The sequence below is a fragment of the Bombus pyrosoma genome, linkage group LG2 (assembly GCF_014825855.1).
Source record: "Bombus pyrosoma isolate SC7728 linkage group LG2, ASM1482585v1, whole genome shotgun sequence".
In the NCBI taxonomy this organism is placed as follows: domain Eukaryota; kingdom Metazoa; phylum Arthropoda; class Insecta; order Hymenoptera; family Apidae; genus Bombus; species Bombus pyrosoma.
In genome coordinates, this window is record NC_057771.1 from 12,664,861 (window position 1) to 12,683,067 (window position 18,207).

At 37.4% G+C, this 18,207-nt stretch overlaps 1 protein-coding gene across 4 annotated transcripts in view; it reads right to left on the reverse strand.

Annotated features, from left to right (window-relative positions):
- Positions 1-18,207, reverse strand: part of LOC122577588 (synapse-associated protein 1-like) — a 99,650-nt gene that overhangs the window by 18,178 nt on the left and 63,265 nt on the right. For all 4 annotated transcript variants that reach the window (XM_043748957.1, XM_043748955.1, XM_043748956.1 and 1 more), the window contains 3 exons: positions 7,531-7,668; positions 5,349-5,488; positions 3,094-3,233 (listed from right to left, as the gene is read on the reverse strand). In XM_043748957.1, the coding sequence (XP_043604892.1) occupies positions 3,094-3,233; positions 5,349-5,488; positions 7,531-7,668 (418 nt within the window). The remainder of the gene's footprint in view (positions 1-3,093; positions 3,234-5,348; positions 5,489-7,530; positions 7,669-18,207) is intronic.

The window sequence follows — 18,207 nt, forward strand, 5'->3', positions numbered from 1 at the left end:
GAAAGAAAAGATTATTGTAGCCTTTCATACTTTAAGACAATCGAATACGTTAGAAAGTGTTCATAGAAATTTAATTAGAAGAGCAGAACTATGTGTTCGGCAGAATGGGCAACATTTTCAGCAATTTTTGTAATAATAAACTTTATGATTACTTCATATTATTTCATTATGTATTGCTAATCTTCCGTTAAAAATAAACTTAAACTGCGATAATATCCATCGAGACAACGATCTACAGTGAGATCCGTTATAACGAGATGTGATAAAGTGCAAGCGTACCGAGCGAAAATTCAAAGTCGATTTTCTCGAAAACAAAGCCTCAAACGAAAAATTTTTATTCTATATTTTCGACTTCTTTTTTCGCGTAGAATCACCCCCTTTCCGCTTGTACCACCAGTTACCAACCACCCTGTATATTGACAATATATATATTGATCGTGTAAGGGGTTTATTACGTACAATAACGTTGAGAACCTTAAATATCGGCAATAATATTGACCGTCTGAACGTTTCTCCGCATAAGGTCTACAGTGTCGACGAAAAGTATTTGTACATCCCCTAACTTTCTAACGAAGTGTTCTTAAATCAAGTTTTACAATTTCATTCGCACAGTATCGTATTTTTGTAATCATATGAAACTACCACTGAATGATACAAAATTTATTACAATTGGGTCTAATCAACCGTACGTTGACATAAATACACTGACAAATGCAGCGATGTAAAAATACTTTCTGTACATAACACTTTTATAATACTTAATATACAATACTTCTTTTGTACATATTCATCGTATATAATTCACGTATATGATAAAAAGTTCATCAGTACTTAAATCATCAGTACGTCATACAAATTTTCCACGCTAGGATATTCACAGCATCGATGCGACTCTATTCATCTCTTACACGATTCATCAGCACGTTGTTTGTGGCTCGTCGACGAACAGATAAATCTACACGACGCATCAGGCTCGGAAATGCGCCATGCATGGTGGTCTTTCGGAGAACGTCGAGCCGTCGATCGAGCGTGAACGGTGTGCGCACGACACCCATAAACGTTTCGATCGTGGTCGATAGGTTGATCGCGAAGGATGTCGTTCGCCAGGCGCGGTGGTTCACCTCGACGTCGAACGAGCGAAAAATCCTTTCGCTCCGATCGGAAATTACCGTACTAGTCTTGGAGCGACGAGGAGGACGTCAAGTCAAGCGGCTCGAAATTGCGATGCAAACTAATATAAGAGGCAACGAACGTGCACACACCGAGGAAACGAACGAAAAGGGTTCGCGTGTGCACGCTTTCAAACATAGCTCGACGATCGACCCTTTACGCAATGTGACGTCGATGGCTGGATATCGAATCGCGATGCTTCGTGCTTTTTTCTCCGTACTTTTGTTATTTTTCATCCGATTCGTTTCCTTTTTTTATTCGTGGTACTTTCGACGCGTGACTTTTATGCGATCGCGCGAAGCCGTTAAATCGAAAAAGCAGCGCCGGTGTATATCCTCTGAAATCGTTCACCGTTTAATCCGACCGGTATATAAAAGCCACGACCAATTTGCCGACTCTGTTTCGTATCGATTTCGATGGTAAAAATTTGATTAGCTAATCCCAGTTACGCGAAATCTATCTCCGGCTATATGAAATATGTATTTCATTTAACTCGCGGCCGATCGAACCTCGACCCCGTTCCTCTGAATTATGCAACGTCTAACCATCATTCTACTCTGCTTTTGTGATTTATTATCTTAAGGTTAACCAAACACGAAGCAGGATATCCGGTTTTGAATTGGTAGCCATCGAGCCTAGTGTTTCGTTCGATCTGACCATTTAAAATATCTGCGTTGCTTCAAAGAATTGCATGAAAATGTACACGACCATTTCACCAAACGTCTATGCATCGATGAGAGTCGATGAAGCGAAATTTAACTTACCTTTGCTCCATCCTTGGAATTGTCTCAATAAAATCGCTCGATCTTATGGAAGAGAAAAATACAGACGAAACGCTACTAACTACTGGCTGTGACCATTTAATGAAACTGATGATTGTTCTTTCGAAAAACAACGCAGATGTTCCAAATGTTCAAGGAACGCGTCACGCGACGTACAAACGAAACACTTCTGATCGAAAGGGTCGAACGATAGACTTGATGGGAATGACGATGATGATATCGTATGATAAAAATACATTAACCCCTTAACGCATAAATTTTTCTTCGATTTATTAGCGAGAATGATGAAATCAACGTATGGTTACGGTGGATGCCTGTTATGCGATCAGTTTCGACAAACGAAACAGTTGCTTTTATAAGAATCTGCAGCCTCGTTCATGAATATTAAGGCACTTGCTCATTAAAATTTTAATAATTAACGTAGAATAACGTGAGTTATCAGAGGAACGATTAATCAACTCAATTATGTGTTCGTGCAATATAATGATTTAGAATATACAAAAATAATTTGCCGAGATGTTTGCAAGAATTGAATAAAGTTAACGAATTGATGATTATATATGGACACCTAAAATATTTCCATCTAAATCTCACTAAGATTTAGATTAGAAAATTCGATGACGTTCGCAAAAAGATTCCAATTTTATTTGTGGAATGATATACAGAATGCATGAAACCGAGGAATAATAGATGCTGTGGAAACTAGTTGAGACAACGATTGAGAAAGGAAATGTATAATTATTGAAAAATAATTGAAGAATAATTGAAGAATCTGAAAACAGTCTCTTACCAATTTTTAAGAATTATCTCGTTCTCGTTAAGAGTCTTAGCACTGATCAACGAGGGCGTCTATATGTATACATACTTTAAAAATAGTTGTCGTGAAAACGACAGTTCGTTAGAGCACACATCCACTGTAATCACGGCCTTGCGATGCAAATGGATCCACGCTATGTTTTTAGAAGACATATAGATATCTTAATATATAAAATATCGCAGCTGGTGAACCCGTAAAGGCCAATGACTAAAATAACTGTGTAAATTAAATGTGCGTTAAGTGGTTAAACGAACGATAATAATGTTATAAACGATAATAATATTGGATAAGCGTGAGAAATGGTTGCACAGAGGTTCGAATTACCTTCAGGTTGATCGACGGTTCCGGCGGAAGTCTGATTCAGGTTGTTCTCCGTCTGGTTGGCCATTGTATTCAGCTCGTGGCTTTGACGGAGAACCGATACTCGGTAGAAGTAGTTCCGCCAGAAATTCTCTTCTGATATTCTGCACGATACAGATGTTGAATATTAATTTAGGGACGTGAATTCGTCCCGAGTCGTGCTAGCAGAGAAGCCACACGACTTCCGGTCAACCGTAATCGAATGTCGCTTTGGAAATTGCCAATTAACGCCAGCCACCGTCGACTGATTTAATTTAGTCCGTGGGTAAATAACACTGATCGTGGGTTATCCCCGTTTCCTCATACGTAGAAACGTGGGAGTTCGGATGCGTATTGATCTTCCGGAGATTGATAGGTGCGTCTTGAAATAACTCGCAATTACGAACTCGCTTCCTGAGCCACTTCCGCAAATTCGACAAGTTGCAAGAGATATGTCGTAGCCGATAGTGGCAGAGGTATTTTATGGTTGGAGTTCACACGATATAGTTCACAGTTGATATACGCCAGCGATGAGGATTTAATGTCGATCGCCCGATCTTCGTACACGATATTGTACACTGCGTAGCGAAACGCGTGGTACGTGTAAGGTAAACGCGTAGGTAAACTCGTGGATGGGAACTTACTCTGTAGAAAGTGTACAAAGAACGAATCTAAAATCTAAAATAAAATCTCTTCGTTTGAACCTTCGTTCGCGAGAAAATCAAGTTTTTGAAAGCTTTGTCAAGTGCGATCACGACAGATTATTTTACAAAGGAAGTAAGTCGAAGATGTGGAATAACATTTTTTCTTTTGAAGCCTTGTTTACGAGGAAATCGAATTTGAAAGTTTAACAAATGCACCTTAACTTGATTAATTCTCAATACCTTGTGAAGTGAACATTGGACGAGACATTATACATACGAAATTAAATAAAAAATGTAGAACAAAATTCGTTTGAAGCTTCGTACCACGCATTTTGCAATACTCGCAATAGTTTAATTTCGGTAGATACGAGATTTCCGATCAATAATAAAAACTTGTATGTTCTATGATGCGAGATGATCGCGAGAGAAAGCGAACCCACGTGCTCATGTATTTTTAATGTATTTTTAAGAGAGATATATAAACTATAAATCAATTTCCATCGTTAGACGTCATCAACTGAAGCGGAGAATAAATTTACGTATCAACTATGACAACCATCTGAATACTAAAAGTACCTGTGGTTTGTGATGCAACGTAGCCTGTCCGTAAGTTTGGCGATCTCTAGAGGAAAGTCAGAGAGAAGATTCGCAGGGGGAATTCCAGAGGGATTTTGCAGAGATTTTCTCTTTGTAAAGGTTTGAGAATGATTTTGGTTCTAGTTGGTTGAGATGGAATGGAGTTAGAGTGGAATTAGATGTGGAGGACTCGAGTTAATAGAGGCTTGAATTTGAAATGACGGAGGAATTTCTGTGCCTGGAGTTTGAATATAAAAAGTCTGTTTAATATTGTTAAAGAAATAAGGAGATTCGTATCAAGTTTTTTCGACGAATAGTTTTTGCTAATTATCAGGGTATCTCACTTTATCCTCTTGTACGCGACTCTTTTGAACATTGTTGTACACAGAATTGTTACTTGTTATTTCGTTATATCAAATTATTTAATTCATTAGAGTTAAGTATGTGCAATCATCGTAAATGGAAGTTCAAAAGCACGGGCTTTATTCAATTATGTGCCTGACGTTTCCAACAGTACGTTTTAGCATTTGGCTGAAAATTATTACTGTGCGCTTATGTGTACGATGCACATGTGTACTCTCCTGATATTTTAAACACTATTACGAAAGTGGAACTTGCTATTATTTTAAACAAAATAGACAAATACACTCGTTTTCTTTCGAAATAAAAAATTCCCGAACAATGATATTTGTTAGTGAAAATAACTATTTTTGCTATCTCGTTCGTGGGATTGGAGAAAAATAACACCGATTCTTCTAGTATTCAATATTGAATAAAATTTTGAAATTTTTGAAAAAAAATTTTTTTTTTGATATTTTAATTACTTCGACTTCTCCAAAATCTCATTTTCCTTCAACGCTATTCTCGAATATTATATATATTAATTTCCTTGTGTACATCTAAATTAGGATCTCAAACTTACGGACACAGTTTCAATATCATTTTCCAAAATGTTATCATGGCATAAATGCAATTTCTAAAGTATGATTAGTTGAGCAACAATTTGGTAAAATTACTCACACTTTCGGCACAAGCTGGAACCTCATGTTCTCCAAGTTAGGATCTAATGCGAGAGTGGCCTGTGCCATTGGTTGCACAGCCTCAAAGTCCCATGGGAAATCGACTTCCTTTGGCGGCGACTTTAAAAAGTTACGTTGATCCTGAAATCAACATTCCCAAATTACCAAAATTCCTTTACGCTTTGTCGTTCGCCACTTTTAAATGGCACGCGAATTAAATCGCCAGTGGATAATCTGAAATTAGATAATTTAGAAATTAAGTTAACGAACCTAATTTAATTTGTTTAGTTTGATTCGATCGAACTGGTATATTTTGATTTAATAACGTTAAATTAAATTAATTACCCTTGGTTAATGAATCTTTAATTAAACCTGCTATTTATAAAAAGATTTATCATACATTTAACGGATCAGCCAAGATCTGTGCAGGATTAACGAAATCGTCGTTCCAAGAAGTCCACTTAAAGAAGAATCGATTCGATTTAATAGAGCAGATACTCTGTTACTCGAGGGGAAGTAATTTCAACTTTAGAGATCGTTATACTAATCGCGACACGATCTCCTCACTGTAATTAACAGTGTTTAATTTTGTCTACAGCGTAACTGTGGATAGATTATGTCCTTTTGTTAAGAATTGTACACATGTTGCGGTTCAAATGTATTCAAATATTTGATGATTTTCCGTATTGTATGATTTAATGATGCTGTAATAATTTCATCGTTCGTTGATTTTCAAAACGCGAACAAAATCGATTAATTATCGAAAGCAACGGTATATTTTAAATTTATTAATTTTAATATAATATGGATTACATTCTCAATAATCGATTTAAATTTATAATTTGTTGATTGTATAAGAATGTATAATATATAATATAATATAATATAATATAATATAATATAATATAATATAATATATGTATGTCATGTACCCCTTTTAGTCACGAGCTGATTATTAATTTACATACTGTCACAATAAATCAATCAAAATGATCAGATACTCATGAGATATATCTTTTTTAAATTTGTCAATCGACTTTATCATTAATGTATTTTAACAGCATTATAAATGTTTAATTGGAATTTTATTTAATTCATCTTATTTCTCCCATGAGAGAATTGTATCGGGCTCGATCAGTTATGTCATCGTAAATTGGCACAGTAATTTCGAAGCCTCTATGATACATGGTCATTGCGTTATCATTCATACGTATTATTAAATCATGAATCAAATTAAACATGTGCATATCTATGCCCATCTGTGTATGTCGCTGCGAGATATCAACTGCTGTGTTTCGATCTCGAAACGCAATGGAAGCCAATCTAACCGGGAATCGAAAATCTTTGTCTCTATATCCCGTTACACGAGTTCATTAACCCTTTGATTAATACAAGCAACTATACGTGACATTCAAACCTTTCCGGGACAATTGTAAAATATTAGAGGAATGAAACGAATCAAATATACAGTACATATGTAATTCTTACATGTGCTATACTTTAGTTTCAAAAGAGATGATTATAGCGAAGGAATTAAACCGTACGTATTCCTGGCTAAAAAGTAATAGGACACCTACTCTAAGTATCGCTATTTATCGAAATACTCTAACAAATTTTACTTTATTTTGTAACAAGATACGATAAAAATCTGCGTTCACACGAACAGAATTGATTCGGACAAAGTTTTAGTTAAATCAAACAAATACTCGATGGAAATCCATTTATTCAATTTATTATATAACCGGAAAATCATAGTCGATGAAAACCACTGTTACACGAATTCCATATAAACTATTTGTTTCCCGACAAGTTTGTATAAACGGAATTCTACCGTAGGTAAAAAATAAAACCCGAGAAAAGCATTCAATTTGTACTAAACATCAGCGAATGTTCCGATGCTTAATATTTAGTAGAGTACATTAATTCTCATCGAAAAATCTGCATAGCGAAATATACGTCGCGTCTGCCTTAACACGCCAAGACATGTACCCGAAACGCGTGGCAAGAGGTCATTGTTTGCTATAGGAATCCAGTTGCGAAGCACTCTCGGCACTTTCGTTTCGTTTTCCCAAGAACGATCGCGACGCGTGTTCTGTGTGTGTGTGTGGACTCGATCTGTTCCCTCTTCTCTAGAACGAGAGTATACTAGCAACGGAAATAGGAGACACAGAGGAATTACTCACCGTCGACAGAGATAAGCATTCCTCGCGGAGTATGTCCTCGTTGGGTGCACCGACCCACGGTGCGACGGCCTCACCCTTTTCGGTATGCTTGTTGGCAATGAAAGCCTCCTGTTCTTTGTTCAGCTCAGCGACCAATCTCTGGAACAGCATTAATTCCGCGTTAGAGAGCAGCTGTCACTAGCAATGCTAGTAAGCGCGTTATGTGTGTCTCGTTGGAGGCCACGTTATAGAGAGCAATTATCGTTATCATCGACGAGGACTGTGTCGCGCCGATGGGTAGCTATTTCCACGCCACGCGACGAGTTTCCACGGTAAAAAGCGAGAAGAGCCCGTGACAGGGTTCGTTCACCTCTTGGTTAATTAGATCGTTCTTATCGTATTTTCGTCGATAGCCGCGCGCTGCGGCTAAGATCGTATTGATCACGTCGAGTCACGCTGGATACGCCGTCTCGTCTATACGCTGGATTTAGCAGTCTCGTGGAAATAGAAATAGATAGCAGGATCAGGGAATAATTAGATTTATTATGAGAACGTCATTTTTGAGATTTCAGATGTCATGTGGCAATTTAATGAAGAAGATAGCACGAAACTGGAGCTGCAGGCTTAACAATTTGGGCTTGCCCTGGATGATTTAATTGTGATTTGTAATTGTGGGAGGGGGTGGTTCAATTGGTTCGGTGTTGGATTTCGATTAATACTTTTCAGATTCGGAATACACTTTAGGATACCTAATGAAGAAGATAAGCGTTGGAAGGGGGGTGGAATTGGGACGGCTGTGTTTGTGTGGCAACGTGGTCGTTATTTTTGACATTTGGAATATCTTGCGACATTTAATAAAAATGATGGTAAAATATACGCTGCATACGTAATACAAATTACTTAGGTATAGAAACGTGGAGATTCTATCTGCGAAACAATCGCGTGAGTAACTAGCGTCAATCAGAGCAGCTATATGCGACCTTCCTCCGTTTATTTAATTTCCAAGGAAGCCGGGTAGTAGGAAACGTATGCTGATTTTATAACAGCTTTTCTTCTAAAGGTTGGTTTTATCCGATGGAACGAGTAAATCCGTCTCCTTGATAATTAAAAGCTACTTATTCCGTATTACGGTCGAGGATCTGCATTAAGAGCCGGATAGAAATTCTTCTTTGACGCCCAGAGAATAGCTAGCTGTCTTCCGGTTAAATAAATGAAATTTAAAAAAGAAAAGAAAAAAGGGAAAGGAAAGCGCGGTAAGCATGAAATGTGAAGCGACAGCAGGTACAATGAAACGAATGGCAGGGATCCAGCTTAGAACGAAGAAAAATGGATGAGCTCGGATCGTGGAGATACGGAGCAACCGAAAGGATTAAAGGCAGGACGTTCCACTGATGCCGGAGCTAAAGCTCCACCGGACAAGTCTTCTTATTATCGCTCTAGTATTCGGGTCAACGAAGATCTTGGCGATCTCTGACTTGATGAACCCGACGTTACCCCGGAACACGTGATATTACGAGTTAGTCTTAAGGAAATCGATGTCGTTCGTGGTTTCGAGGATCAAATTAGCTTTCACTGGTGTACGGTGCCGGGATCAACGAAATTCTTGATACCACAGAGGTAATTCGGCTTTAATTCGGAACAAAAAGTTAATTTATCAAACCTAAGCTAAACTTTGACCGAAGAAATTTAATACAAAGGATTCTTGATGTTTAGGTGAATTGTAATTATTTGACTTGATCGAGTATCATATACATAGTAGATTATACATTTCTCCTTTTATTTTACCTTTTTATATTTATGAGAATTAGTTATATGAATTTCAATTACAAGTATAAATTATTTTCATCCTGAAAAATTCGTATAAATGAAGTTGTGCGGTAGTTTCGTTGCACAAGACGAACCAGACTGTGACCTGACGATCAACAATTTCTGATTCGAAAATCGAATTGGAATAATTGCAATGCATCGGGACATCGTGTAGCACCAAGCATCGAGCTTGGTTCGACAAGTCCCCTTATTACGTATTGCGTTCGTATTTGGGTCAACGAAGTCCTTCACTCGGAACAGACAATGCATCATCGTTGCGCATTCTTCATTAACCACAACGCGTTCGCAAGGGATCGATATTTTTGTTTCGAGCTTTAATAAGTTTGACCGTTAAACGCCACCGATCACAACGCTGAATAAACGACTTTTGTCGTTGACAGAAATTGCTATACGGAGATTGAGTGCCATTCTTCTTTGTTTTTTCACTTTGCAGTCGTAATCTCTGATGGCTGTGACCTATTGGTCGTTAAGAGCCAGGTCACCAACAGACAGAACCATCTACCTACGAAATGAAATCGTACAAATTTTCTTGTCGATGCATTTGTCAAAAACTTTCGATTGGAAAAATGAAATATCGGTATAGAGATCTGGTGTTTCCCGGTCCATGCTCCCATTCAAATATTTCTAAATTTTCCGTGAATGTTTTTCAAAATAATTCCACTCGTTCGAAAGTTTAATTTACCACGAATAATACAATTTTACGGTATATTATAGAATTTATTAAACATCCATCGTGGTAGATTGTAAATCGTATTATAAAGTTGCGATAGAATCTACATACCGATTGAATTTTATTTCATTGAGTTTATATAAACTGAATCCATCTATTCAATTTCCGTATTAATATTTATCGTTCATCTATTATTCTTATCCCCCGAATAGAATATTGCGTTTAACGCGAATAATCATGCCAACGCAAAAGAGGAACGACATCGCAATTATAATCGTTCTTCCGGCAGAGCGACAATGAACGTTTAAAATTTCTGTTCAACTTTCCACTGGATCAAAACGTACAGTGAACATTTCTATTAGATAAAGTACATTTAAATAAATTTATATAACACTGTTACGAAATTTCTCATTTGCGAAGCAATCCGGCGACGTAATGTCCGGAAGGTAATCTTCGATTCAATATTTGCGCCAACTACGAAGACGAACAAACTAGCGTAGAAATGAAACCGGAAGGTTGTCTCATTGATATCGAATGGTACGCCAGACTGCCGGCGCCACGTGGATTAGTTCTCGGTTACAATTTCTTCAAAATCTGTCAATCTACGTAAGCTGCAAGCTTTGTTCAGAGGAAGATATATATTTTTCCAAAGTTGAACGTGGCGTCACGATTTCCGGGCGTCGGATCTAGGAATTGGTGCGCCAGTGGCCCAGAAAACTCGGTTTATTTTTGCTGCACCTCCGGCAGGTCGATAGGTCTACGTCACTCTTTTACAATTGTGTACACGTCCCGTGGCGAATTTTTATAACCGTTGATCACGCGAATATATGACTTCGCCATTAGGACTGCGGATCCGAGTACAATTTCCACGTACGAACAAGTATTTTTCACGGTAATCGGAGACCGTTCTAACACGACAACACGATCTCAGTTTATTATTTATTCTATTTATTACCTTCTCTGACTACTGATCGATACGAGAAATTGTGTAAATTGCACGCTTCATAAATCAGGCAAACGAACCTAGTATACTGAGCGCTAAGGATTAACGAGGTGAAAAATGTATTTCCTTCGCTCGTTTAAATGTATTGTCGGGATTGAAGCTATGGAAACGCGAGAAATCTTAGGAACGTACGATATTTAACGTATATTGTTTCCTACTATCGAGGTGAATCGTAAAAATCAACTATGTTCGATAGAAATAAAAATCTACGTTCCTTAGAATACTAAGTTTCTTAAATACTAAATTTTCCCCTCTGAGAAATATAATTAGGAAATTCCCGTGTCATTCGTTTGTTTCCACGGCCACGATGAATTACGAGAGCCAACTGTATTAAAATACTGAAATTTGTAAAGAATGAATTTCTTTGCTCGGAAAATACACTTCAAAAATTCCCTGGACGCCCATTATTTTCTACTATCGAGATAAACTGTGAGAACCGACTGTCCTCGATGATAATCAACAGCCATACCTCTGAAAATAATAAATTTGTCTAAAAACCGAGTTTTCCTCTGGTTGGGAAATATATTTAAAAAATATCCTTACGTTAGAAACTTTCTAAGAACGACAAAGAATCGATCCTATCAGATTTCTTTGATGACACAGAGTCTTACATTAATATATTATTCTTCCACACAGAATTCAAAGAGGAAGAGACGAACGCTCGTCGTATTTTCCACGATCGATGAAGAAAGCTGGACGCGGACTCGAATTCAGCGAGAGATCACCGGAAGACGTTCAAGTGCGGCGATCGTATCGAATGAAAGGGCAACTCGCGGCTTCGGGATCTCGATCGCTGCAGGGAAATCCAGGGTTAATCCGTCACTGCATTTCATCCTCTTTTATCCTACGCGGGCAGTTTCTCTCTGGAGTTATGCGCTCGCCATGAATTTGATTTGGCGATCCGGTTCGGTGTATCGCGTTCCCGCTCCCGGAAGCCTGCAGCGCTAGATGGAAACCTGGAGGAACACCATCCGGTGTGGCGGATTGTATTCGATAAATCAATATCTATGGCGAGACAAGCTACAAAAATGAAACAGCGTCTGCGAGAAATTCACTGGCACCTTCTGGACAGGAAAGCTTCGGATTCGCGTAAAAGCTCCGAACCTATAAACTTCTTTTTAAATCCGGCGGAGTGACGAAGGAATTGTATATAGAGTGATGTTCGTAATATTTGGATCTAGGAGCAGTTATGTTTCCGTTTCAAATGGAATTTTGTCTTTTCTTTCTTTAAGATGAGCTTTGCTAAATTCCTGCAATTTGTTCCGTAGGACGTAGAAATAATTTTGGCAGACTGTTCTAGCTTTTAAGGATGGCGTATGGTTGATAATTATGGCACTGGATTAGCGCTATTACGAGAATACATTTACCTTTGAGCTTGCGTAACTAGGTTCTTTCTTTTTCAGTCTTTTTTAATGGTACTATCAGTGAACGATATATTAGCTAGCGGGTTTGGATGTTTTATCGTTCTCGATTTCTATCTGTCGTATATTCGCTGAATTTTCTACTTTACCGTGGGGACTTGGAGATCTTTTCGTAGTTCTTTATTTTGTATGTTGTATGTATATATATATATATAGTTTGTATGGTACAAATGAAATTAGATATGCCATATATAAATATTTAATTACGTCGATACCTATTTTTGTGAGAAAAACTTTTTACTATAAATTTTTTATTAAAGAGAAATATAATATGGTCAACGTATGAATATACTTGTACGATAATAGAACATTAAAATTCCATGGAGAAGTTCATGGGAAATTATCTGTGGTAACCATGAGGATACGTAACGTTCAACATGACCCTTCACATTTGTTTTCTCATCTGTATCAAAGCGTGTGCACCCGTCGATACAAAGACAAAGCAGCTGTGTTTGAAAAACCACAATTTTTTAGTTTTAAAAGTGAATTGATTTCAAAGTGACGCAAACGTATATTGAAAACCGCGGATGAAACGTGAGTCATCGATGTGATGGATAAGTAACGATCGCGCTCGACCTTTCGATTAACCTTCGCACGAAGATTTCTTTATTTTTATTTTATTGTCTTCGTTTATTTAACTATTTAATTCCTAAAGCAAATAAAACAATGTTTAGATAATATTAAACCGATTAACAGCAAAATTTAAGGTATCGTTTCCCCGTAAAAGGCAGACGGTGTAACACAAGCAACAGTGGAATTGCCATTCATAGTCGGACCTCGCAGAATTCCACAGCAAGGTGACCATTATTAATAAATCAATGTGTAATTTAATTTATAACTGCACAAGTGTGTGATCAATATAGCTTTCACTAATTAATCTATTATTAATTTATAAATCCTATTATTCTACCACATGTACGATATCTAAATATTCGAAGCATTATATCGCGAAAATAACAAGGCGTCGTGTAATGCGATATTTTTATAGGATACACGGCAAAGTGCTCTCATCGTGGTTAAATTCCAGCCGGAAATTTCATTTTAAGTCGTTAACGGACTTTCCGTGACGAGAACCGACGTTCTTAGCGAAAAATGATTTTAATCGTAGGCCGATTTTGAGAGCGCGTGCTTATGGTGTTCATGCAGAGTATTACGGTCACGTGATGTCGCGGAACGTGGCTCGAATGTCAGGAATCTTACTCGTGTCAAGTCGTTTCGAAGATGTGGAATTACCGTCTGGGGATTAAAGCTTGTGGAATGGAAAAAGAATGTGAAGCAGAGCGTGTCGCTGGTCACCAAATCTTCAAAGCTCGAGAATTTCGCACGTGTCGTGCACACTTGATTCGTGTAATATGCAGAGGATTCTGTCGGATTGACACCGACCTGGCGAAAAATATTCAGACATGTGCTTGTTTTTCGACAACTTAATTAGGACAATGCAGTTGCGAAGGTAGTTTATGATAATCTCATTATTCTACGCTATTATGATATTTAATAAAACGCTACGAATACTATGAATGAAATTCATGCGATGAAACTGATTTGTCAGAGATAATAAGCGACAGTAGAATTAGCATTTTCAGTCAGACCTCAAGGAATACTACGGGAAAGTGATCGATATTAATCATTCTTTCGTAATTTAATTCAGTTAGTTCCACGAGAAATGCTCAGACCAACGATATTATTTTCAATCATTAGTCTGTTATTAATTTATGAATTTTAATACATTATTTATTTCACTACGAAAAGCTGCTGCGCTACAAATTGTCCAAAGCGTCCCAATGCTAACGATCAAAGTTATGTGCAATTTTATAATATCGCGAGGTTTGCGCTAACAAGAAGATCATAATAAGGACTGATATCCCTAAGCTTCAGGTTAGTACAATTTAATATTATGAAGATTGAACTTGCGGGGGCGTATTAACCCTGCAGCCGCGGGCGAATCTGAAACCGCGTCTACTTATTCCCTCAGTAAGCGTATCTTCTTAGTCTATTAATTTCGAAAAACTACGGTATTATCACGTCGTCTATCGTTTGTCATTATCGTTTTTTATATCGCATTAAGAGTGCTTTTGTGATAAATCTATACGAGATAAAAATTTCGTTCGCTATTTTTTTACTGAAAGATATGAAAATTGTTTGCGGTTGAAGTCTTAAGCATCGATATTAAAAACGTACGGAGTCGAGGGACTCGATATCAGGAACAGCAAAGTCATAGAGGTCGATTCTAGACGCTTAGGGGTCGTGAAACTCGATATTAGTTAGAATTGCAGAAGTCGATATAGGAGTCCTCCGGGTCGTGGGACGCGATATCAGGAAGAGCAGTGCCTCGAAAGTCGATATGAGACAGTCACGGGTCAGGGAACTCGATATCAAGGTCAATGGAGTTATAATAGTCAATATCAGAAACCTGCTGAATCGACATACGCTGGATTTCCTTCGTTATTTTCATGCCACACGACCTTCAATCTTTTGGTTACTTAGATTCGCAGGCCTAACAGCTAAAGATTTTAGAAATAACTGATACTCGTATAAAGAAAAAAATCATTGAAAAATGACAAGTGACAAGTACTTCATGGATCTTATTAGTCCACCTAATTTTCCTGTTTTTTTGTTTTTTTTTTTTTTGTTTCAGAGATTTTGAAGGATTCGGAGATCCCTGCAACTTCTAAAGTTCCAAGAATTTAAAGTTTTAGGAGTAAACAGGTATCTCAGAAATTCCAATTCGTGCAATTTTTAATTTAAGTGTTTCTGAATACTTCAGAGACCTCAAGAGTCCCGGAGACATCGCGAAGTACAAGAATGCTTGGACTTCTTCAATTTCCTATGGGATTTGTCTTAGGAACTTCGACAATTCTTACGCTATTATCGAGGCCTACCAATATTTTATAACTATGCCGGTTCCTATAGCTCAATAACTTTGCTGCTATCGAAACTTCATTATTGGCGATACGTTTCTACTAATATCTACCTTACAAAGGTTATCTATGTATGGTAAGCATATCTATGTATCTCATACTGAGTTTAATCCTCGGTAAGGTTGTTAATAAGGTTTACTGGTCCTGTGTATCGTATATTCAGTTTATATTCACCCTAATAATATTATGTGCTTCAATTTTAGCGATTAATAGTCTGTATATCCTATTTAATATAGAATTACTCATTAATAATTTAACGAAAATTTCCAACAGCAAACCACATATACTCACATATAAACTACGTACATTATGGTATACATATTCATACATGATCTCAAACAAAGATAACAAAATTTCGATCTTCCTTTTTGTAATCTTATCTGTTAAAGTTTTCACGGATAACATTCTAGATATTCAATTCAGAATTTTAGGAACATTTGCAAAAGGAGACCACAGCAGCTGAAATAACATTTAGATCTAACAACGATCGACAATTCGTCTAAAAACTATTACGTCCCGGATAACTCTCTTGGCAGGCCATAGAAAGCCATTGAATCAGCAGGCGATCAGTGGGAGAGCACATTTCCTCTCGACTATCTTATTGCCGGTTATTATCAGAGGTAGATTAAGCCGTACTAGTTCCGACGGAACCGGCCACTTTTATTTATTGTATCCGCTGGAGATGCTTACAGCCTCTAGCTATCGAATTAAGAGCGTAATAGCTTTTATTTTCCTAGTGAAATTTGTAGCACGAGCAAACTTTGATACCAAAGTTTACTTCAACTTCGCCGTAAGATTAATGCCTCATCGAGGTAGAATTTTTCATCAGATATAAAATGATTTATAGATAAGAACTATTAAATACGATGCTATATACATTTACAATATTGTATTTGTTTGTATGAGTATCGTGTTCGTGTTTCTCTTTTTGCAAGCCAAAACGTTTTTAACATTTACATGTTAACTTTCGTTACTTTTATTCGCATCGATGTTTGTGAACATTTTATCGATGCAGCATTTTTTTAGAAATATACAACGACCGGTATGTAACAATTATCAGATACAATGTTGTTCGTATTTTCAAAATTCAGTTTAAAGTTGTACATTCATCGTTATTTCTTTTGTTCATCTAACTTTATGTTATCGGATCAATCAATTTCTCAATTTTTGTTAATACAATTATTATAGTTGCTAATATAAGTTACAAAGGGAATAACGACGGATGTACAATTTTAAATTAAATTTTGAAACCGGTCATTTGACCGGATCTGGTAAGATTAGTATTAATCACACGTCAGGGTGTCACTTGCCTTGCCTCGTCGCTAAACAGTTATTTACTAAGGTGTGTAGGTATATGTTTCTAATTTGTATCTCCCTTGCCTCGATTATATCATGAATCCTTTATAGCGTGTCCCACATGCGCACTGCGATATAATGCACTTCATACTCCCATTATTTTGCCAAAGATCCTGAATCTTTGCCTTCGAGACAGATAATATTGTCACTGAGCATGAAGATACAAATAATTTAAGTAGTTTCTACCGTATTTTCAATGACATTGAATTCCGATAAACTGTCTGACTATGAAAGTATAAGAATAAAGCACATCTATAAAGAACTCTATAAAACAATGTAATAATATATTAACACTAGAAGCAGCACACCATTCAAAATGACTGGTTCTACAATTTTATTTTAATATTGAAAATCAAAATAACTTTGTATCATGTTCACTTATACCAATATCAGTCAAAATGACTGGTATTTGTCAAAGTGTAAAAGGCTCCTACAATCTGTTTGCCGAACTCGAATTAACCCACGCGTTTTTACCATTTTTGCTGCGTATCGTGCATGATGATTAATTATTAGGAAAATTATAAAAATATCTACGTATTGAATAATAACAACTTGTACGTATGCAAGGACAATTTTCTGACAAAATCTTGATAAGATTTCCCCATTTTGTCCGAGTCTCTCGACGTTCTCTCGTTCCGCGTGCATTGACAACCTTTCAATCTGGCGATGTCCCTTTCAACGTCTAACGACGCGATATCAGGACAGCTGTCAACCGGCGCGCATTATTACGAGACGGCTAACGGCTGGTGTATATCGTCCGAGTAAGAGCGTCGTTAAAAACGACTGGGTCTTTCAATAAGCGTTCTTCGTCGATGTGCTTCGTCCGTCGTTTCAGCGCCGACCTATTTCCCAACGGGAACGAAACCGTCAGAAACGACGAAGCACGTCCCGAAAGGAAAGCCCAGCCGCATCTCCGTGTAACAAAGACGAGTCACGTTTCCTTCGTTCACCCGTCGACTAACACTTTGCAATCTGTAATTCCGCTCGCACGAGCACCGTTACCAAATCGTCGCGATAGTTATTAAGCCGGAATTCGGGTCGCAGCGTGACTTGGCGAACGCCTCGCATTGAATTTCCACCAATCGATAGCTTCTTCCAGTTCCGGAGAAACTTTCATATTTCAAAGTCTTATCAGATGCGCGATCGTGGTTGCCAAATCGTCGCGGTAATGGTTAAGCCGGAGTTTGATTTGTGGCGCGACTTGGCGGACGCAACGGCACACGGTGTTTGGGAATGTTATAATTTTCATCGTTTTTCTTGGTCACTCGATTCTTGGTTTTTTCAAGTTTCTATATTTCTCGGATTTTTAATTAGAATGCAGGAGACCGTAGAGGAAGATGTATAAATGGTCGACAGGTCAAAGGGGTAACGTCGAGCTTTAGCATTTCTCAGAGAAGGGAAATTTTTAAATATATAACGTTACGAGTTCGTATTTTCTCATATGTCAAAATAAAATATCGTTTCATATTCATTGTTTATTTTATTCCGCGTTAATTCTAGCTT